At 41.2% G+C, this 24,061-nt stretch overlaps 1 protein-coding gene across 1 annotated transcript in view; it reads left to right on the forward strand.

Moving 5' to 3' along the window:
• The first annotated feature begins 231 nt into the window (after window positions 1-231).
• Window positions 232-24,061, forward strand: part of LOC126388064 (disks large homolog 4) — an 89,048-nt gene continuing 65,218 nt past the window's right edge. Inside the window, exon 1 of the mRNA XM_050040958.1 lies at window positions 232-344. Within this exon, the coding sequence (XP_049896915.1) occupies window positions 315-344 (30 nt within the window). The 5' untranslated portion in view covers window positions 232-314. The remainder of the gene's footprint in view (window positions 345-24,061) is intronic.

Here is a 24,061-nt window from a genome sequence, read left to right on the forward strand (position 1 = left end):
TCTCTCATACTAAAATTCCGAGACCACCCTCTCTCCTCTCCTCTCCTCTCTCTTTCTTTGCTCACTCTCTCGCTATTTCCCTGTGGCCCTCCCCCTCCCTTTTCATGTTTCCCCCTCCCTCCATCCTCTCTTTCCCTTGCTGGTTCAGTTAGTCAAAGAACAGATTCACGGAAGGAGAGAAAAGGGGGGAAAGGCAGGACGAGAGTGAGAGCGCAGGAGTGGGGCAGGCTGGGGAGAGGGGTGTGGGGTCTCAGCCCTCTGTCGTGGGGGGTTGGGGGGGTTGAGATACACCCCAATATTTTGTTCTAAGTACCATGGACTGCCTCTGCATTGTGACTACAAAGGTAAGCGTATCTGTTGTTCCTTACTTTAGCTCTATGTGTGTGTGAGAAAGAGTGAGAGATGCCACAACTGTACAGAGAAGAAGGAAGCACTCATCTCTCTGTCATTTACAAAAGTATTCTTCTTCTATAAGACGTAAAAAATGTTTCTATCTTTGTGATCTTTTTTTGAGATTTGAATATGTCAGAAAAACGTCAGGGTAAGCTGGGCTACCTGAGTGTTGTATAGCCAGAACACTCTTTGATATTTCCCTCTCTGGATGACCCTCTCTCCCACTCTCTCTGCATCTCCTACTCTGTGTCATGCTTTGTGAGTGTATAAACAGGGGGCTGGCTGACCTGCGTGGATGTAGTAAAAGCGGGAGAGAACCGGCTCTTGGGTTGCTTGTGTGGGGCTTTGTGTCATGCCGGAGCTGCAGAATATGTCAGGGAGAGACCATGGGAGAGCATCCTGCATGCTAATCTGCTCATATATTCTGCTGCTTTCTCTTAACCTCGACCGTAGGCACACCATTAAAGCTACCCACTGTGCATCTGCACACATCTGCCTCTCACACACAGGATATGAGCGATGTGTTATATCATACACATGTGCTCAGCGTCAGCACACAGCACGCCGCTCCATGGAGGCAGTCCTGGTCATGGAATTGGATAATAAAATGAGAAATGAAATAGCTTTTAATGTAGTCTGACTCCAGACACACTCTGGGGTCAGACCCTGTTTGTTCAGTCGGTTCCAATCTGCTTTAGACCTTCAAAAATCCTGGTGGGCACACGGGTTCAGAAACAGGTGAACAATAAACTGTAGCAGCTGCACATGAATGCAGTTTCTGGCAGGAAGTGATGACAAAAAGTGGGAAACACACACACACAGCAACTCTTACAGCTGTGCGAAGGTGGGGATCATTTGAAAATGTAACTTGGACTAAGTGTGTGTGGAGCAGAAGTGATTGCAGCTGGCCCCTTTCAGATGTATTACATAAATTTGTGCCTAACTGAGGCACATTACATTCATTTGCTTATCAACCCCTCAGTTTCCTTGGCAACAGAGATTATTGGTCAGTTAAACATAGATAGGTAGGTGCAGTCAGATGAGCAGGAAGACAGCATTTTACACTGTGGAGGTTTACATTAAAGAACATTAAATCTGTTAATGTGATACGGTTAAAAATAAAAGCAAATTTTCACATCTTCCTCTAATGGGCTAACTTCCAAGCTGATAAGCGCCTGTTGGTGCTACAAGCCTATTTTTGTTACCTAACACGATTGCGGTGTGACAAACGCTTTGTGAGAAGAAGAAAAAAAAGATGAAAATGTCGAGGTATCTCTCCGTAAGCCTGGAACATCAGTCCCTCATGCATCTTATTCGCCTTGAGTGTGACTCACTGAGTTAGCTAGGAGAAGAAAAAAAAACAAAAAACATTGTAAGTGAAAGACCACAGTTGATTGGATATTTCACTAAACCGGTTCCAGAATCCTGCATCGCTATCAAAGTGAGAAAAGACTTACTGTAAAGCTGGCAAAGAAAACACGACTAATGCCAAGATACTGTGAGACAGATGGTCAGTTTATAAACGGGAAAGTTGGTGCACAAAAGTGAGTGAAGGAATACAGACTGATTGGCAAAGTAGGTCTTTGATCAACCCAAAGTGATGTCATTGCATGTGATTTTAAACCAAACAGAATCAGCTAAACCTTTGGTATCCAACAATACCAGGCGAATAAACCGGATATCCACAAGAGAACTGGAGATTCACTCGTCTTACCGGTGTGCAAAATTCAATTTGATCATGGATCGGATTTTGCCAAAAAACTTGGTGTATTCCTTTAAATGTGTTATTAAACTTTAATGGAGGCTGGCTGCATTGCAGGTGAGGAGTGTGGCTTGCCATCATGTAGCAGATGATGGGTGAGCAGCTCCCTGGGTGAGCTGTTCCCTGACACCCACATACTGTAGAGCAGGTTATGTGAACAATGTTGCTTCCCCGTGCAGGCCTGTGCAACTAAGTTTCGCTGTGTGGGTGAAGCCACAGTAAAGCCAGTGAGTGACAAATATCTGATAACACCGCACACAGCACACCAAGTTAAAGCACCACTGGGCTCAATGCTGCTTTAAGTTGGAGGAATAGCAGCTCGAGCAATACTACATAACGCAATACAAGCTTCTCCCTAGACTTAAATGGCATCCCCTGTGAGCCACTGTGCTGTTTTGTTGGGGAATTCACCTAAACCTTGAATTTCCAGTGTAACAGCAATAAATGGACCTCTTCTGATGAAAAAAGAGGCAGAATCTGTGCAAATTTGTGAGAAAAAATAACAAGCACTTAAAGCAGGAACTCGTTAATATTTGAATGGGACTTTTTGTCCTTGAGGCAAAAAAAGTAAAATTATACAAGTATTTATTTTCCTTTTTAAATGCTGTTATTATCTTTACACATGTCTACCCCTGATAAGTTCCAACTACGGCTGGACGATATGGAGAAACTCAAATATTACAATGTTTTAAACCAAATCCTCGATATCAATAGAGTGACGATGTTGCAGGGTTGACTGTTGGTGCTTTCAGAAAAGATTAACACAATGAGATTTGAGATAAATAATCATCAGTACTGTGAATATAATGACCGAGTGGATGAATGAAAATAACAGAACAGCTAGAACAGTCTGGTAAGTGCAGAAAATTACAACACTTCACTGTAATGCGGCCTTTAAAACCAGGAAAAGACAACACTTACAATAATACGATGCATAAAATATAAGACAGTAGTTAGTCTCGTATCATGATATTGAGATGATATCTATATATTGCCCACTAGGGGTGTAATGATACATTGATTTGGACTGATCTGTATCTATTCAGTGATCAATGATTCAATATTATCGATGCAAAACATCAATACATATCCTCATATTTAACATAAGTCTTTAAGTTGAAACTGCCATGGCATGTCTATGTCACCATTTTCGTACAAGCACACCTCCTTCCCTAAAATGTTACCAGTGCTAGCAGCCTTACACCACACAGACAACAGCAAGCAGCTAAGAAAAGACAGTAAGGATATTTATTGATATCGTCTCATAACAATTGCAGATTTTGTTATATCATCCAAAATGGTATCGTCATCTAAAGAATCCATAGACAGTAACAACGGCTATGATGAAATTTGTTTTTACACCCCTATTGCCCATCCCTTGTTCCAACCTTTGGCCTGGATAAAATTTGAAGCAAGATTGCCTTGTATCTCCCAAAGCCTTGGAGACATGTCATGTGTGACATAATCAAGGGCACAGTTTTTATATCAATGTTGGAGGGGACATGTATAAAACAGTGGGCATAAAACACTTCATTTCCTGCATTCTGATTAATATTTACGCACCAATTTGTGCCTTTTCTGCATGATTTTATGGTGTAAATGTCCTATGTCAAAGTCCTCTACTACTGTCATTTTTTTATTGGGGGGGGGGAATACTGAGGGGGACGTGCACCCTGCATCCCCTCTGAAATCTACACCTATTGACATAATGTTTTGTCTGTTGGTATAATGACACCAGTCCTTCAGTCCACTCAGAGAAATACTGATGAGGTCGTGTAAAGTCATCACCGCTGGTGTAGAGTGGAAGCTGCTTCAGTGCGGCCTTGAAACATCTTATAATTTCATCTAATGTATAAAAGACACATAAAAGTTTCAGTTCCTGCCAGGTACAAGTGATATATTCATATTTTATGTCTCCTGAGTGTCGAATTGGACTTATATAATTTCCTGCTCCTTCCTACACTGACATCTCAGAGAAAAATAAATAATAAATAGCAACATATGATGGCAATGCATCATACAGAAGTGTCGTTACATAACATTAAGAAGTGGAATATTAGGGCATATCAGCTTGAGGAGACGTCACAGGATTTATATTTGGTTGCGAGCCTGACAATACCTTTGACTCTCCCTCCCTGTATGGCACTGAGTCAGAGAAGGACGGTTTGATGTTTGAGAGGCGAGAACAAAGATGGTGCGCACGGCAAAAGGGATTTAAGCTCTAAAAAGCAACTTCTCTTAAAGCTATCACGATGTCTGATGGAAAACGATTGCAATAAAGAATCAATTATGTATCTCCAGTGTGGAAAGGAGGACACACAGTATGTTTCTGCTAACTCTTGCTGCTTTGCTTGTCTTACACTCCTTTGATTACCGCTCCTTCCCCTGTTGTCACCCTCGTTCCACTTCTCTGCTCTCACATTTCCAATTCCACAATTTTTTGTCCTCTCTGCTTCCTTCACCTCTGTAATCCCTCACTTCCTGCCTCCTCTTTCCTTTATCTCATTTTACCTCCTTTCCCCCCTTCTGCTTACTCTCCTCTTTCCTGCTCTGTACTCTCTAGCTTACCTCCCGCCCCCCTCTTCTGCACTTTCGAGGCTTCCCTAGTTAGTGCTCCTTCAAATAAATTATACATTTGACAAGATGTAGTCAAAGTCAGCAGCTCTGTGTGCATATTATTGGCATCATGTATGCCTTCATGCTCTAACATGGACATCTTTTCCTCTGGAATGTACTCACATTTGTAATTATTTTTGTGCTGAAACTGTGCTCTAGCTGTTCTTATGGTTCAATATATATGAATATTTATATCTTGTGAATGTGTGTGTGCAACTATAGGATGAGGAGCTTATGGCTGCTGCATCTTCCTCTAAGAGTCTCCAAAATGGAGTTAAGCTAAAGCCTCTGCTCACAAATCAAACGGCTCCTCCTCAGCATTCATTCAGCTTGTCCCCTTTAACAAGTGTCCATTCACCGTACCGTGTGATGTGTGTCTGTATGAGTGTGTGACATGCAGTGTACAGTGTGCTGTGGGTTAGGATTAGTGATCCAGTGGAGAGCTCATATGATCTCCGCTCAAGGGCACGAGCTTCCATGAGGCCTTTGTATGCAGCCACAGAGACACTGATCCTGCCAAGTTGCTCCCAGGGCACACAGAGAGCAAAGCCCCGGTGCAAGTCTGATGCCATGACTGCACAGCGCCATGGTTCTCTATTGTCCGGTAAAAAAAAAAAAAACACGGCAGAATCGAGGGAATAGCAGAGATGTAATTCCATACAGTCAGAGAGATGTTTTTTTTCCTCCCTCCTGATGTCTTCATCATCATTCCTGCTCAAATGACAGCTTGCCTTTGTGCCCATGAAGTAATATTGCTGATTTCTGTGGTCAGCTACGGTTTTGTTTCGTCTTTTAAGTACATATTGCACCACTCACCCACACATTCAACCGCTTTTCCCGAAAGAAAGCCACACACCTACATGATCAGACAGAACTCACACAAACTGCAGAGCATCCTGCTCCAGCACAAGTGGCTTCTGCACTGTGAATTGTAGCTGCAGCTTTGCTCGAGCTAAGGAATCGGTGCAAGTGCACGTCTTCGAAAACTTGTCAGGTTCTATTAAACAGGCAGCAGAGACTTGCTGTATGATGCTAATTCTTACTGCAGGTGCTGAATTCAAGCAGCTGCAACTGTGAATGGTGTGGCAGAAATTAGGCAACGGATAATTTGCAACTTCTATCAAAGTGGTCATGACTCAGAACACTGAATCACTGAACAGTGGCTTTTTATTTCGACATGTATGCACATGAATCACCTTGCTTCACCTTCTTTGCCTCACAGAGCTGACTTCAAATTTGAGCTCATCAGTCTCTTTGTGTGATAATATGTTGCCAATGCAATGCTCACCCTTTAGTCTCTCAAATACTTTCTAATGCCCACCACCCCCACCAGGGGCCTCAGCCAGAAAGGAGGCTGTTAAGAGCCTCTCTTTGTCAGATGTACACAACGCAATCTGTGCTGTCTTTTGCTTCCCTCTCAGCTCTCCGGTCTCATCCTGTGAGAGGATGAGCAATGCTTAATCATTTCTTTTGAATCTCACCTTGAATGTTTAGATATTATTTATGGACATACCAGTATGGCACAGGCCACAGGGCCCCTCAGTATCTTTATTGCTTTTTAGTGGTTGTATGGATCTTTCTATCTGTGAAATAAAAAGGCACATTTCTTTCATTGTTCAGGGCTTTAACCCCTTTATCTTTGGTGCCACTCATTGTTCATTATTTTATTGATTTAATATTAAAGTAATGTGTTGTGATATGAGTACATTGTAGACAGCAAAGAGTCTACAGCCTCTCCAGTTAAAACACACTCTAAATACATCCTCAGATCTCTCATGTTGGTAATTATATATATTTAAAAAGCAGCCCACTTGCTGTCCACCGGCAGCCTCTGCTTACAGGCTCTTCTGCTTAATTTCAGTGTTTTGGCTGTCAGCATCGCTGTCCGTCCTGAAATTGTCCATATGACAGGTGACAGATTAGATCCATCATGGGCTGTTTGGGCTGGAGACTTTGTCGTCTCACACTGACTGAGGAGGCTAATGGCAAAACATGAGCCTGCTACCAGGGAGACGACCGTGTCGCTCTGCTCTAACACTGTTATACACAAGAACAAATTGTTATGGTAATTCTGTAAATGAGAAATAGCTAAATCCATAGCGACGATGATGTGTATTTAGAGATGTGGGTAGATTCAATAGAGGAGGTCCTGTGAGCCTCATAAGGTCGACAGCCAAGGTCAAAGAGGGTCAGCGTCTCTCCAGGGCCTCTGTAATGAAACTGTATGTTTACACTAGGCGTTTTAGTTAAAAAGTCAACTAACTAGCATATGTTATGTAATCAGAGTGGGTTTGTAAATGTGTAGTGTATGTGTGGGGTGGAACTGAGCTGTGCAGAAAAGAGGAAGGTAGAAGAAAAACATGACGAAAACAAGAATGACAAGGATGGTAGTGCTGATATCATCGATATGAATAGCTCTTGCATTAGCCTTGCAAATAGGATCAGGTTTTCTTACAGTGCTGTGATCATGTTTTTCAACACAGCGCACGATGACACCTTGTGGCACGTTGTTAAACTACAGCCAAGGAGTCCATGACAATCCGGCTCAGGGATGCTGTCAAATATGAGCTGCTTGTGTCCACGCAAGCAGCCGGATGCTCGTATGCAACAGCAGCCTTACATACGTGGTTTGCATTCACTGAGGTAGAGGCCCTGCATTTTTCCTCATAATTAATAGGAAATTGCTGGACCCTGTATCAGTTATTCATGAGCAGTCCCTTGTCACAGACCTTTGTAATGTTCTCATCTGAAATTCAGGTCATGGATTCCTGTTTGGCAAAGAGCACAAGACTGCCCAGAGTACCAGTCATATTTGAATTATATGCTTTCTAACTCTAATGATACACCTAAACGCCTACATGTGTGGCTTTGGCACTGAACAAAAAAAAAGATCATTTGAATGAAAAACACGACATGAGCTAATGACACCGTCAGAGTTCAGGCACACAACTCACTCACACTCGACACAGTAATATACAAGCGCACATATTTTTGTGTGATTTGTTTGTCTCTGGCTTTTTGTATCTTCATGTTCCTCTTATAGGTGATGTCAGTTGCCTAGCAACCAAGCAATCAGGGCCCGATTGTTGCCATGACAACATGGCAGGGGTATCATCATGGAGAGAATAGAGATGAAAGGAGGAAGGGAGGGAGAGAGGAGAGTAGAGGAGAGGAAAAGAGAGATGGGGAGAGATAGAGGGAGAGAGAGAGAGAAAGAGAGAAAGAAGAGAGCCCTGCCATTGAAGGGTGTTGATAATGTGAAGCCCACAGTGTGCAGGTAGGAGGATGACCTCTGTGTAGGCGGCGGCAGAGAATGCTCATGAATGCGGAGAATAGAAAAATTAATGTTTGGTCTTATGCGGCTGGATCCGCGGGTTACGCAGCGTTTGACACTGTTCTAACAGTACAGGCTTCATTCCAGATGGAAATGTCACGATGTGCTCCAGTTGTCTTTAGTCACAGACAGTGAGGCTGATGCAGAAGCCGCAGCTCAGTGTGTCGCTGAGGTCCAGAGGGCTTTGGGCCTAACCTCCGCAGGTGTCATAACCCATCCATCACCCGACAGCAGTCCACTGTAAAACAGCCCAATGGGGTCATGGTGCATTTACTCTGTTTATTCCCTTGCTCAACTCTGTTTCACCCTTAATACAGCCATGTAGCAGAGGGAAACTGGGCCTGAGAGGGCAAGAGCCGGAACTACACACAAATACATCCATTATGATGCCAATTAAAATACTGTATGAATCAGAGTGGACGCAGAATTATATTTAGTGTCAAAATACTGACAACACTGATTAAATTAGCGGTGTGAATAAATGAAATGGTATTATTGTAATAGATGTGTCTCTAAGCTAACAACACGGCTCACTATGGTGAAAGAGGACAACTGTAACAACCAGTGTACCAGCAGGCCACTGTAGAAAATTTTAAAAATTCGGCAAAAATCAGAAGTTTGTGTTGTGGCTGCTATCACTTTTTTTTTTTTTTTTAGCATTTTATCTTTGATAAAATAACATATTCTGTGCTCATGTGGCATGACGTATTTGTACCAGAAATCTTTATTGACTTCTGTCACATTTATTGACAGTAGTATTTGGCATCCAAATTTTATTAGCTAATCAACTTTCGCAGTCTTGTTGGGAACGTTTTTGTTTTGCTGCAGGAGCACACGCCACAGAGGAGTGATTCAACTCAACTCCTTTGGCTAAAGAGTTACTATAAAACATCTAATAAATAGTTCAATGATGTTCATTATGTCTTTAGTTTCTGATAATGACTTTAGTTGTTCTTTTATCTCAGACATGTTAGGATGTTACATACCTTGACATGTTTCAGCAGAAACTTCTGCCTTCCTCAGAAGTCTCACTGCGTGGTGGTTGTGAGGCGTCTTTATCAGCTGATCTATCAATCAGCCGATATTAGGGAGGCGTGACCGTCCTGATTGACAGATCAGCTGATAAAGACGCGTCACAACCACCACCAAGTGACACTTCTGAGGAAGGCGTAAGTTTCCGCCGAAACATGTCAAGGTATGTAACATCTTAACATGTCTGAGATAAAAGAACAACTAAAGTCATTATCTAATAAATGCTTAGACTTAAATCATTGACTGTAGACAGGGATTTGGGTTGTAAGAGTCATTTACTTCATAGAGATCTTATACAATGCCTGTTTAATAAACACTGATCATCGGAGGTGATTTAAAAAAGATCCTGAATGACAATTAGATGTTTGTTGTAAAAAAGAATGTAGACGCACAATTTCTAAACTGGTTCCTACATTTGCTGAGATAATATTTAGCCTTGGATGTGAAATTGATTGATAGACTAAATATACAATTCCATGAAAAAATACATGTATGTACATACTAACACAATCTGTAGACATAAAGAATAACATTGTGTATTCTTAAACAGCGTTTAGCAGACTGACGTTTTTGCAGAATCATATTCTCTGCCATTTCAGCATGTGACTACCTACATAACACCTGTTGCTTTAGTCTTTTCATTGATATGACTGTGTTACGCTGATGTGAACTGGTGAGACGGTGCAGCAGGCAAAATGACATGAAATATGAACTTTAAAAAGACAGAGTATGACTAAGTTATGATATCCTTTGGAGAATGTTTGATCAATGTAGAGTACAAAGGTAGCACAATGCCTCAGTTCAACACTGATAAAACTATACTTTACAAGGGATTAACAGCGCTAGGGTGACGCAGAGACCAAATCACTACTACTGAAAAAACAGTCTATGACATTCATGTGGTAGCCAGTAGGGGTATAGGAAATATTGTCGGGTATAAACCCCCCGACTGCGGTATTGCAATCTATTAGTCATTTGATTCATTCTTTTCTAGTGAGCTGGAGGGACGTCCTTACTTTAAAAGATGTAAACTCAGATTTTATGCACATGGTGGTGTCTCCTAAAATTAGATTAAAGCTTACAGTACTGCATTATATAATATATATATATATATATTAAAATACAACCCCTGTATCACGATACATATCATATCAAGAGATTCCTGTCAAAACACAGCTGTAGCAGCCAGCAGTGTTGTCTGAGAACTCTAAACAATTTACACATTTACACACAAGGCAACAACTCTAGCTAAAATCACTCACTCCCTTCAAAGAAAGAGGGTTCTTTTTTCCAATGGGGAATATCTTTGCACAGTCTGCACAGCAGATTGAATATTTTTTCCGTTTTCTGTGGCTTGACGACAGTCCTCTGATAGTTGGCTAACTGCAGGGACAGATCTGCTTGAAATTCAAGGCCAAACTTAAAATCATAACTTGGGCTTCACCAAATGAAAACATCAGAACATAATATCTAACAAATGTTTAACTGATAGAATGACCAAGATATTCAATCTAAAATACATAACTGAGAAAATAAGCTATAACTTCCATTTGTGAACCTGGAACCAGTGAATGTTTGCTTCATAAGTGATAGGTGATTCATTGCTTATTTAAATTACTGTCAATTAATCGACCAGTTAATTGTGTCAGTGTTTGAAGGCATGGAAGATTTCGGTATCTGCGCATCAACAGGGTGATTAAGGAACAACCTCCATAAGCAAGGCTGATAATTTATAATGTCTTCAGGTGCGAGCGGGACAATTTGTTAGTCACAGACATAATGGGGATGGCATGAATTTGCACCTCAGAAATAACATATAGGCCACGGTTAAAACACTAGCTGCAAAGGGATAAATATGTAATTATATAATGGTTGCATAACAGAGATGTGTGTCAAAATTGCCCTCGTTTTAAATCATCCTCACGATATTTAGCCTTTACTTGATGTGTATGTTTTCTAACATATACATATGTGTGTGTGTGACGGTGTGTCGAAGTGGGAGCAAAGGAGCAGCGTAGATGGAAGCCTTCTGTCGTGTCTGTTCCATAAAAAGAGCAGGAAAATAAAATAATACATGAGGTTTACTCTCTGTCTCTACGTCTCCTCTCCCCTCCCTCACTCACCAGCAGTGACAAACATATTTTATGAGTCACGGCTGGAGCAGGCTGCCAGTCCTCTCTATTCAGACCCTTGCCTTTAACATCAAGATATATCCAACACCAACAACTCTGGCTTCCAGGAAAACTCTCTCTCCTCGTCTGCTACGACACCCCCCCTTCCCCTTCCCTCTCTCCCCCTCCCTGTTTTTTATTTCCCCTTACCCTTCCCCAGCCTCCCATCTCTCTCTCTCTTTCTCCCCATCCCTCTCCTCCTCTACTGCGGGTGTCTGGGAGGCTGTTTTTCCTCTGTCTCTCGCTCATGAAGGGCCGCACTAAGCTCCCTTCCCTCTGCCCGTGTGTGGTAGGTAAATTCACCTCTCTGTTTGTGTCGTTCTTCTCCTTCCATCTCTCTCTCTGTTGCTGCCTCTGTTTTGCATGTTAGCTTGAAAGTCTGCTAGTCGTTCTGGCAGGCTTTGGGGAGGTCTGCATCCACATCTGTGCATATTGCATCGAACACGCTCGCAATCTCTTCCACTGTCATAGATTAATCAGAAATATGTGTATGAGGAATTTTTTTTGTCTATGCTCTCCTTGAACATGTTCTCCGGTTAGGTTTTTTCATGCACTTTGGGTATTACGTATGAACGTGGCCTGGCACATGTGGGTGTGTATGTGCCAGTGAGCATGTTTAGACACGCAGTAGAAGTAAAACTCTCGCAGACTTGTTGATTAGGGCAATATAGATTCACGTATGTGATGGTTTTATTCTCTGTTTGGGTAGGTTTTTGTCTAATTTGAATGTGATGCATGTTTTTGTGCACCTGTATCCTTGTGAGGACACTAGGACACAAGCCCAGTGCTCTAAGATGAGGACAGTCCTCTAATTGACCAAAAAAAGTGACGTCACTTTAAAAGAGGTCACATTATTTTTAGGGTTAAAAGCGGAGGATCAACGTCAGGGTTAGAGGTGAGAGAAAAGGTTTTTGTCACACGTCCAAGGTAGCACAGGTGTCATTATGTTGAACACAGTATATGCTATATATCTATACAGCTGTGTGTGGTGAGAAAATGAAAACACAGAGCAGCCAAGAGAAGTCCAGAGCTCCTCCAGCCTTAATTAGCTGAGTAGACGAGCTTGTACTGAGCTAGTTGAGTGTTATGGCACAAAGATGCCACTTAATGCAGTTCCACAGCCAGAAACCAGTGTGTGTGTATGTGTGTGTGTATGGAGCTTTGCACTGGTTATTATCATTGTTAGAGTTGTTACTGCAAATGCGCGGACAAACGTAAGCTTTCGGTTTCAGCGGTGCGATTTGCAGCTCATTGTGCAACGTGATTTATACTGTAAGTGGCTCTGATGAAAGAGAATCATTATTTTTTATTGACTTCATGATCGGAGTGAAAAATGCAGTCAATAGTTTATAGGACATTGGCACATGTTTTGTTGTTTGTGCACAAGCATGTTGGATTTTAAAATGAAACAATGACTGAAATGAAAGTCCTGACTGAGGGCTTTAACTGAAGGGTATGTGCAGTCACATCAGATGAGGCATGTTGCAGATATCCCTGAGTTTTAGTGGACTCAGTGTAAAAAAAGATCTGGAGTTGATTCGAGTTGTGACATTTGAATTTAGGATCTGTTGATGTGTCTCAACATGAAGACCAAAGATGTGTCAGTGCCAGTGAAGTGGGCCAACAGGAGGCTGGAAAAACAGAATAAATCAGTGTTGTAGCCAAAAACATTTGGATGTCGCAGTCAACAGTTACCCTGTGAAGTCGTCTTGTGAACAAAAACAAGTTATGTTTACATCAGTGTTGCTCACCAAAACATATCGAATGTATCCTTTCGGTCCACCAAACTTGTCTCATCCACATAAATTATTTGCAAAACTGAAAATGTTTTAAATCCTGCGTTGTTTACATCCAGTCTTTGCTGCCCCATCACCTGTAGATCACTGGAATAGTGTGACATCATTAGTAGGACTGTGTATCACCCACGTGCTACAGAAACCCACTCATAGATAGGGCTGAGCGTTGGTTAGAATTTTAAACATCGCAATATTTTTGACCAAATACCTCAATATTGTTATTGAGATGATACTGTAGGGTTACAAAATGTTTACACAATGAGATTTTTGATAAGCTATCATCAGCAATGAAGATGTAATGACTTAAAGTGGGTAGAAACAAATAATAGAAGAGTTAGAACAGTGTGGTAAGTGCAGAAAATTGCATCACTATACTGTTATGCAGCCTTTAAACCAGGACAACACTTACAATATCCCAAATCTCAGACAATATTTAGTCTCATGTCACAATATCCATATAATATCGATACACTGCCTTGCCCTACTCATAGAAAAACAGCTCCATGGCACTGCTGGATAAGGGAAGACTAGAAGAATGGATGACAGAGTAACAACAGGAAATCTGAAGAAAAAAAGCCCTTTACAACTGTCCGACGGATCAAGAAGATACTCCAGAATGTGTCATGTGTCAGAGACAACCATCAAGACAAGCCTCCACCTGTATAACCTCAGCAGGTTCACCACAAGATGCAGACCTCAGAAAGGCCAGGTTACAACTGCAGCATCAAGTGCTCCAGGAAACTTGTAGAGCTCTGGATCAAAGTGTTATGGACAGACGAGACAAAGATCGACCTGTGCCAGAGTGACAGACAGATGAAGGTGTGAAACAATAGAAAACAATGCAGGGCAGACCACCTCATCTGTCAAACACTGTGGAGTTGATGTCGTGGCCTGAGTGTATGGCTGCCAGTGGAGTCATCTCACTTGGTAATTTCCTTGCTGACAGCAGCAGCAGGATGAATGTGGACATATACGGAAACACCCAGACTTCTCAGAATCTTAACATGAGTGCATCAGAATAGGTCCGAACAGTGTAATGATCTTGACAGGCCAAGGAAGTCACCTGACCTCAAGTTCAATTGTGTTTAATGTGCCGAGGACTTTACTGAAGGAAAAAAAAAACAATGTAAGCAAGAAGTGAAGAAAGCTGCAATAAAGGACTTTCAAAGCATCACCAGAGAAGATACCAAGTGTCCGTTAAGGTCTATGGGTCATTTGGTCCCCTAAATTTGGAGGGCCGTGTATATAAAGGGTTATCTTTCCTACACAGTTCATCTGACGTGGATGTAACCCTCTGATTTTATAGCTGAGAGTCAGCAATTTCACTTCATAGTGACTTCAAGGCAACATGATCCTCTAACAGTCTTGCTAGACTAGCCAGAATCATGGTGTCACAAAATTATACCAGACATTACATTCAATTTGAGCTGTATTTATGCACCCATTGGCTTCTGTTTGTCCTTTCTCTTAACAAAAACTGACTGTCAGTGATGTTTCAACATCCTGCTATTACCATATCAAGTCTATCTCTTACTGTTAATGATGGGTGAACCGATTCGTTCGAGTTGGTACATATAAATGTATTGAACCTTTCAAGGCAAATTGTGATTTGTGATATTGGGCTTTATAAATAAAATTGATTGAATTGATTGAATTGAAGTCGTGATGCAAAATATGGTGTCAGAATCTTTGTGGCACGTTCGACAGCTGTGTTGCCTGCCCCAAAACACTTCTCTTCAATGCATTACCAGTCATCATGAGTGAGTTTACATTAATAAAGATAAAAATATTCATTTGAATGCATTGATTCAGCATCTCACTTGTACGTATGTAGGCTATGTAAGCTCAATACGATGTTACAGAAATGTCACTGACCAACAATCTGTCGTTCTTTGAAGGGGGAAGCAGCAGACGCCCCAGTTAGCCTTGTGCAGCTTTCATGTGGTGTCGGAATAATCTAAAACATGAGCTGCTGATCATATTTCATGAATCATCTGATCTGTTTCTTTTGCTCTTCATTATCAACATGTTTCAGCACTCTGAGCAATGAAGGACACCACATCTTCTCTGTAGCGTCCATGCTGTTTTCACATTACAACTTAAAACTCATGAACACACCGAAGTCTGAAGAACGACCATTCGAGGAGCACATGAGTGCACCACTGGCCTTGGTTGGCAGAGGTCTCAACTCAAGTCCAATTGCTTCTTGTTAACTCGCCATAGCAGGCAGCATGAGCAGTACCCTGTGATTACAAAGAGTGGGAAAATTCCGGAATTTATCAGTACTCAGACGTTTGACAGGCTAACCTGGTACATACCAGATTAAAAGAGTCGTTCAGAAAGATCCATTCGTTTCTTTACGCCCATTGCTACTTACTTGGATCATGCTTCATGCAAAGTCATAACATTATTTATCCAATCTGATCTGAGTTTTCATGTAGTGTCATGGATCTTAATGTAGCGTGAAGGTGTGTTAAATTGTTGAACACACATTTCAAAAGCAGATCATTTCAGTAGTTACCAGTATATAAAGAAACAGCATCTTTTATTGTGTTCATCCTCTTTCCTGCAACTGTGGTAACAGCCTATATTCAACCAAACATTGCCTTACTAGGTAGCACACTGGGTAATTATGGTAAGCTGTTAATTACTGTGTGCTCTAAAGTTACTGCTAGCTGGGTCAACTGAGTAAATACAATTCTCTTCTTCCTTTTGTCCATGGTGTTTCCTCCAGTTTTAAAACCTCACACACACTGGCACTCAATTTTGCTAGCAACAGAATTTGATGTGAATAGTCGATGTGTGTAAACTAATAGTAACATGGTGCTTTCAGATTCAAGTGGTGGGCAATTGAAGCATAGACACTGCCAGTCATCTCTACCTGTTGGCACCTGGTGGCTCTGTTTTTATCATCTTGGATAGAAGCAGTGCCGTGGCTGACCAGACTGGCACCCTGCTGCGTTCGCTATACACGCCGAGCCAAAACAGTGGTGGTCTGAGCCTCTTTGTTGCATTTCAACAGAGGTGGCTCCAAAACAAAAAATAATTCTACTCTGTTAAAAGGGTAAGGCGATTTCTAAATTTGAGAAGCCACATGCAGAGAGGTGCAGACCAGTGTGGGCTTCAATGGAAGCCAATTGTAATTAAAACCTGTCACACAACTCTTCTCCAGCACACAATTCTTTACTCACCCAATGTTTTTGGCTACCTTGCCTTCATTAATGAAGCAATACGTGATGAAAACGGCACAAGTTTATACTTTTAAGAGCACGGGAGAAAATCTAATGCAATATACTAGAGAGAAACATCATGGACAAAAGTCAGTGAAGTCACTCTTATCATCCTGACTAGGGTTGCAAATTGTGAGCACTTTCCTGAATCATAACATTATATTGAAGTAACATTAAGAATCAGTTATTTGATTAATTGTGATCATAACTAAACATAAAAACTTTGCTTATAGGAAACAATACCAAATGCATTTTCTTTCCTAATTGAATGGCATCATATTGCATAATCTCTGACAGCACTACATTAGCCTATGAAAAATATTAAGATGTAGAGGCCTAGACTTATGAAACACATCTAATATATGCGTATAATGCTTCACTTTGCCCACTTCGTTTTTTGATGTTGCTGCCGTGCTCCTCTTTAAGACCCCATGATGGCTGCCTTGTCATAAAATATTTATGTGGCACCCTATGTTTGCTAAATCTAAAAAAAAAAAAGATTTAAAATACACCATTTTAGGAGACTATTCGTTGTTTATATTTCAGAATCAGATCTTAATTTGATCAATTAAAATTTAACATGTTCAATCAAATTCTTAATGACTGATTAATGATTAATCGTTAACATCCCTAGCTGACCATTCATCTATACGTAATGAAGATGGCACTGGCACTTCATGCTACTTCGTTCATAAGTGTTACCCTAGTCTCACTCAGTCAGACCTATCTCCGCAGCACTGTGTCAGTACCAGAGAAAGGTCTGGAATCACCAATTATCTTTCTGCTACGGAGAAAAAAAAAATTGCTCTGGCTTGTTTTTGTTAGTTGTCTTGGGCGGCAGTGGGCCCAGGATGCCATGACGGTGCACTTGGGAATTAGTGTCAGGGGTCAACTTGTTTTGTTGGAACAATTGTATGTGGGGAGGTTAACACCGTCATTAAAGTGGCCCCGCAAAAGAAAACACAGAAAAAAACATTAGCAGTCGTATGTCACCGTGTGATTCAACTTTTACTGATAAAAGAGACAAACATAATTTGGTAAGCGGTGCCCTAGAGGTGAGGCATGACTATACTTTGCTGGCTGTATGTTGCTGTAGCAGAATGTTATGACCACAAAATCACAGACGCTTGTGTGAAGTGGAACGGATCAGTCAGTGGCGCATGCTGCTGCCAGAGTTTAAAGATGTGGCAAGTCATCTCTAATTGGCCATGTCAGAAAACGGATCAACATCGGGCATTAGAGTCCAGCAAGACAGAGTATGGGCTTTTCCAAGGTGCGTTCACAAGTTCACCGAAAAACAAAGGAAGCATTGCCTTATTGCAAATCCAATGCTGTCAAAACGTACCATTTTCAGTGAGTAGGTTCTTGATTCGGATGTTGTTTTTGTGTGTTTGTTTTTGAAACGGTAACACGCAGATAGCAGAGGAAGGGAGAATGATGGCAGAAATCAGAAGCCCAGTGGCAGGCTTATAGCCACAGTCTACATCCAGTGAGTCAGACTGCATTACCCAAGTGGAGGAAGTATCATGGACATATATTAAAACCTAAAGTTGGGGCGAGCAGCCATAGGCAAATGTTATGTAATTATTAGGAGTGTACTGCCCACTAAGTGACCTGAGTCCTGACTGTGGTCATGCCAGAAAACTTACACAATCCCACGATGCAAATTTTATGTCTAATTATAGGCTGAGCTAAAGTGACGCCCCGAGCCAAAGAAAATTAAACTAATAGTTTGACCTCCATCGACTGCTATCAGAACATTTCAGTGGGTGGTAGAAGCTGCTGCAGAAACATGGCAAGGCTTGTCAACACTATGGAAACAGGACATAAACATAGTGTTATTTTAAAGACATTTGGCTATATATATAAAAGGAATCTTGAGTATGTATCTTGATTTGTGTGGGACCAGATATTAGATTTGGCAAGGTAAAGCAGCACATGGTTCTCACAACCAGACATAACACATCAGCCAGCATCTACTAAATACAGTAGTGCTACGATTTAAAATTCTATCATCTATCATGATCTTTTTAGTACATTTCTAAACAAAAAAAAAAAACCGACTTGGACTCTTGGACTTTGGATTTTCACCTTGGGCTCTGAGAAATTACACAGGGCATGTTTTTTTCTATTTCGTAACGTTTTATTGAACAATTAATCACTAAAATTACAATGAAACATTCTGCTGGGAAACCTTAGGATACCACTTGACATGCACAACCCACCTTAACACTGTTGCATACCAAGTACACCCCCTCATGGTGATAGCACTTCCCATGAGTGTCACCTTCAGCAGGACAATGCGCCATGCCACTTTGCAAAAACTTCAATGGCCTGACAACGTGACAAAGAGCTGAAGGCGTGGACTTAGCCCCCAAATTCCCCAGATTCCAATCTGATCATGTGTCCGTAGGATGTGCTGGAACCCCAGAGCCAAGTCCGATCCACGCTGAGGCATCCTTGGATCTTGGACTTAGCTCTGACCTTTCAAGACATGGACACAAGACCTCTGAGGGTGTCTTGGCAGTGGATCCTTTGCCATCGGGAGTGTTGTTATCATGAGGGGGTGTATTTGGTCTATAACAGTGTTTAGGTGGGTTGTGCATGTCAAGTGGCATCCACATGAATCCTAGGACCCAAGGATTTACAACAACACATTGCATTGTAACGAGATGATCTATCTTTCTAGATAGATAGATAGATAGATAGATGGATGGATTGATAGAATACCTATATATAAATAACATGAACTACATACATGTGTTATACAGTGAACATGAATTATATTATGGCATACACAGCAGAGGCAGCCATTGTGTTTACATGTTCCGATGTTACAAACGAAGGAGAGGCAAATGGGGGCTGCTTTAGCTGAGAGAAAGCTTTTTAGCTTGTGGGTGGTTCTGGTTTACAATAGACAGATTTTTGTACAGGTTGAAGAAGGAGCTGGCAGTCTCTTCCACATTTTTTCACATCATACATGTATAAGTCTCAGATGGAGGACAGCTGGCAGAGGATGGTCTGAGTGCTGTGGACAGCACAGTGCAGTGTTGTCTTTCGTGTGGGAGGAGGCGCAGCAGAACCAGACTGTGTTAGAGGAAGTGAGGTGATGGCTGTGTAGAATTAGACCAGTAGTTGCTGTGAGACATTCTTCGCTTGTCACAGGAAGAGGATCATCTGTTTGGCTTTCATGATTACGGTGTAGATGTTCTCATCTCAATTCGAGGGTGGTGCAGATAATTATCCCCAAGAGCTCAATTTAACCATTTAATAACTGTCTCTGAGCATGTCTGCTGCTAGCAAAAGGATCAAAACAAATGCATTCCTCCTGGGTTAATTGATTTCTTTGGCTTTTGAAGTGTGTCAAAAGGTGTAACATGCACACCATACTTCATGCATAAAGCTTCAAGTTGTCAGTGTCAGTGATGACTCTATTCTGGCATGTTAAATTCACACAGTTGGGTGGTTTTGCAAGAGACAGAAGCAGGAATATCAGATGTGAAACATTAAAGTATGCTTGTAGAGCAGTCTCTGAGTGCTGCAGTTACACCTGCAGCTAACGTGAGACACAACTCCACCTCAGGGTGTCCAGATTTTGGGTGTAATGTTGTTTTGTTTATCTCACTGGGGAGAAATAATCCCTTTACAGCTTATGAAGAATATGCAAAAGGGTTTTAAAGTCCAACTTTCCCTGACATTTTGGAAAGTGAATTAAGTAGCTGAGATGCATTTAGCTGACTGACAGTCCCCTCTATTTACGTCTTGCAATTTTTTTAGCCACCCATGTCTTGTTTTAAATTACAGTATTTCATAGTAAGAACAGGTGAAATCAGATATTCCAGCTGAGAGAAAGCAGATATAGCAGGTTCTGTGTAGGTGTGAATACTATAATTCTCACCTTGGGTGTTTTCCTCGTCAGTACAGCTAAGGCAGTCTCAGAGCCTCAGGAGATTCCCAGTTGTGTTTGCACTTTAGTTAGACTATTTCAGTGTCAAAGCTGCTGAGTGCTGGAGGTTACAGAAGGCTGAAGACTGGAGATTTGTTGTGTAAGAGTTTTTTTCCACCCAATTTAGGTAGCTAACCCACTGTTCAGATTAAGTTAGATATTTACGTGTCAGCACTTCAACATGCCAGTGAATACAATCACTGCAAAGTTTTATTCTTTCTAGGTTTACCTACCCATACCGAGTGGGCTTAACTGAATGTAGCTAAAGGCCATGCAAAGTAAAAATAAGGAAGACCATCTCAGGAAAGTTTCAGACTATAGGGTAGAAACACATCATTTCTATAGAGTAAAAAGAAATACTGTCCTCAAATGGCAAAGCCTGTTCTACTTCGTCCTTTAGTATCACTGTCAGAATTAAGATAAATCTTTGGTTCATTCCTAAGAGACGTTGGATGATGTGGAAAGATACAGGCTTTGTAATTACTAAGATTATGAATGCACCACAAAGGCTGTATCAAATTACTAAGGTTAGGCTAGTCTGACAAAACTATGTTGTAATTTACATTACAATAAACAATATGTACAGTCCAATCTAGCTTGCGGACAATGGATTGATGTGCATATTTGAGAAAAATAATCAGTGTCAGCTTTATTTTAATATGTATTTGTGTAAGGATCTGATGAGAGCACTAAATAACATTAAGTTATTGATACGTATCCCCCTACAATATGTTATCTAATGAATTAGTACCCCACAAATGGTGTCATCATGTCACGCACTTAAGGTAAAGTTACGCACTTAATGCAAAGTTACATAGGTCAGGTTTAGGCAAACAAAGTTTCGCAGGTTAGGTTAGGGAAAAGAAACGGTGACGACGTACCTTAACTAAAATTCCATTGTTGAATGTCATATTTTTGAGTCAGCATCTAAACCAATTCGCTGTTAGATCGGGTGAGAGCCAGGCGTTTCCCATCATGCCCTGGGTCTCGCAGTCAGTGGAGAGCTACTTCAGCATCTGGCCCTAAAAACTGCGGGCTCCTCGATCCCGTTTTAACATCATTGTCCACTTTTGCATGCTGTCAGAGCAAGTCAGGATGAAGGCTGCCACAAATCTGGCATGCACTGTCTATTAATTATCTATCTATCTATCTATCTATCTATCTATCTATCTATCATTATTAGTCTATCCGTATTCTTTACTCCTGTCAGTGCATTGGTCACGTCATTGCAGCTTTCCTGATTACCCGGGTTATTTATGCATGACTGACTCATGATTACATGGGTTATATACAGTACAATTCTGATGTATTACTTTTTGCACATCCAAACAGTGCACACGAACGAACAGACAAACCTGTAATGTCAGTGTATTTCCCTGTTTTAGTTAAACAGCTGCTATTGGTACCATAGACATAGAAAATGAACTGAATATCATAAAAGGGAAACATGCATTTCTCTTACTCTGGATCATACACTTCAGTTTGCATACAGTCAGGCTTTGATCAGGCTTTGATTTTTTTCTTCATCTCTCATGTCAAAGTAAATCACTAACAGTATGTGTTTTATTTAATTACCCCCTATAACAAGATTCAAAATGGCAGAAAAGCAGCAGGAAAGCTGAGAAAATGTTCAGTATGGCACATCTGGCTTAACAGTGTATTAGGCTTAGCACCATTTCTGGCACTCACAGGCTCAGTGAGCTGCTGTAACAGCCAGTGGTGAATAATGCCAGCACTAGCAGCTCGCTCTTTGAGTCACAGTGCTTCTTTATATTCTCTGTGATTTTGAGAAAACACTGTGCATGTGTCACAGCATGTGACGCATGTAATAGTAGTAGCATGAGGCACCTGCCTTTATGTACACAATCACCCGTGACAGAAGCAGTCATCTTATAGATACAATGACCGGTGTGCTGCTGGAAAGTGGACTATTTGTTAGGGATCTGCCACCCCCTGCAGATGTTGTCATGGAAACACTCCAGCTCTTTTGGGGTTCTCTCTNCTCTCTCTCTCTCTCTCTCTCTCTCTCTCACACACAATACAGCATTACATGTAGGACGTTAATGCTATACTCAACACTGGAACACCACAGTTCAGGTTTCCATGTGACTCCCACACTTACATAATGCTGTAGTGGAAGGGGGAAACCATTTACAGTATATGATCACCATGGAAATTAGACTGTATCTATAATCATCATCTTTATGTATGGCTTGTCTGAGAACGCTGCTTGAAAAAAAAGAAACCTACATAAATGTATAAAGACACAGTTGCTGTATACAGTACAATCTAACAGGTTGGTCCTATATACGGTTATACAAAAGAAATGGCTTTCAGTGACATGTCGCTGAAAACAGTTTCTGTGAAACCACTGAGAGGCAGCTAACATGACTTGACTTCCCTCCTGCTGTTCTTATACATGTCAGAGCTCGGCGGACTGAGAAATGAAAAGGTTTCTGTGCAGTTTTCCTGTCAAGTCAAAGCAGAAATTGCTTGGCTAAGAAATTTCTTTCAATGACTACAGCTGATACATCTGAGCAAAAAGCTATAACTTTTCCATTATTTTCTCATGAAACACCTTATCTTCAAACTTAAGTGACAGCTGAATAGCATGCTCCAAGAATGAGTCCTAAATACCGGAAATGATTTAGCATTTTAGCACTCCCAGCTCCTTCATCTCAAAGTCAATGATTTTCTTTAAATAGGGTTAGGGTTAGTTTTGGTAAGATAGCTGAAATATGGTCTGTGGTTAACACAAGCTTAAGAGACGTTCACATTTTCTACGACAAAACATGTCAGTAAATACTAGTCTCGCTCACCAGACCTTTCTCAAGAAAAGAAAGGTCTGGCTGCGCCGACTCTCACTTTAAGATTGGAGGAAAAAACGCCACGGCTTTTTTTATTTCTTTCAACCAATCACAATCGTTCTTGGCAGTGCCACAGCAACAGTGCGCTTGAAAACTGCTACACAACCGGAGGTGGTAGGGCGGGACTTTAGCGGGTGGCTCGTTCCGCCCAATGAGAGGCTGATCTATGCAGCGAACTTCCGCCCACTCAGACTAGTAAATACACCACTTGTGAATTTTGAAGCTTTTATAATGTCTTAAAAAAGACAGTTGCTAACAAGTGGCTAAATGAGACTACAGAACGTCATCATACTGAACAAGCCTCATTGTGGTAAGGATGTTAAGTCATTCAACTGTGGTGTCATTGGTTTATAGCCTAACTTTAGCTTTTTACTTCTGGAGATCACATTTAGGCTTCAAAAATCCTAAAAGTGGTATTACACTGAACACAATATGTAAGTATAATAAATGTTTATTTGCCTCAGAGCTTATTTTGTGCAATAATCCAAAATCAAATGAAAAAAATCTGGCCCACAGAAAAAACTCATCCCTGGAGCACTCTATATTAGGGTCAATAGAAAAATACTGACAGATTTTTATAAATCTTTGCTTTCTTGATTTCTTAATATCGTCCTATTTAGAACCCTCTGATTTAAAGGAGCAGTGTGTGGCATCTAGCAGTGAGGACTGCAGATTACAACCAGCTGAAACTTCTTCAAGTTAAGATTCCTTCAGTCAGGGGCGGAAATCCTGGGGGGGGACAGGGGGGACATGACTCCCCCTTCAGTAAAGCTGTCCCCCCCTAGAATCATTTGAGACACAATTAATAATTTTTGAACAATGCAGTAGTATTTATTAAAAAGCACAATGTAAGCGGTGCTCATTATAATCACGCAATAATGTGCTATTTAAATCTTAAAAGATTTAGTCCCCCC

The sequence above is a fragment of the Epinephelus moara genome, chromosome 3, assembly GCF_006386435.1.
Source record: "Epinephelus moara isolate mb chromosome 3, YSFRI_EMoa_1.0, whole genome shotgun sequence".
Classification (NCBI taxonomy): domain Eukaryota; kingdom Metazoa; phylum Chordata; class Actinopteri; order Perciformes; family Serranidae; genus Epinephelus; species Epinephelus moara.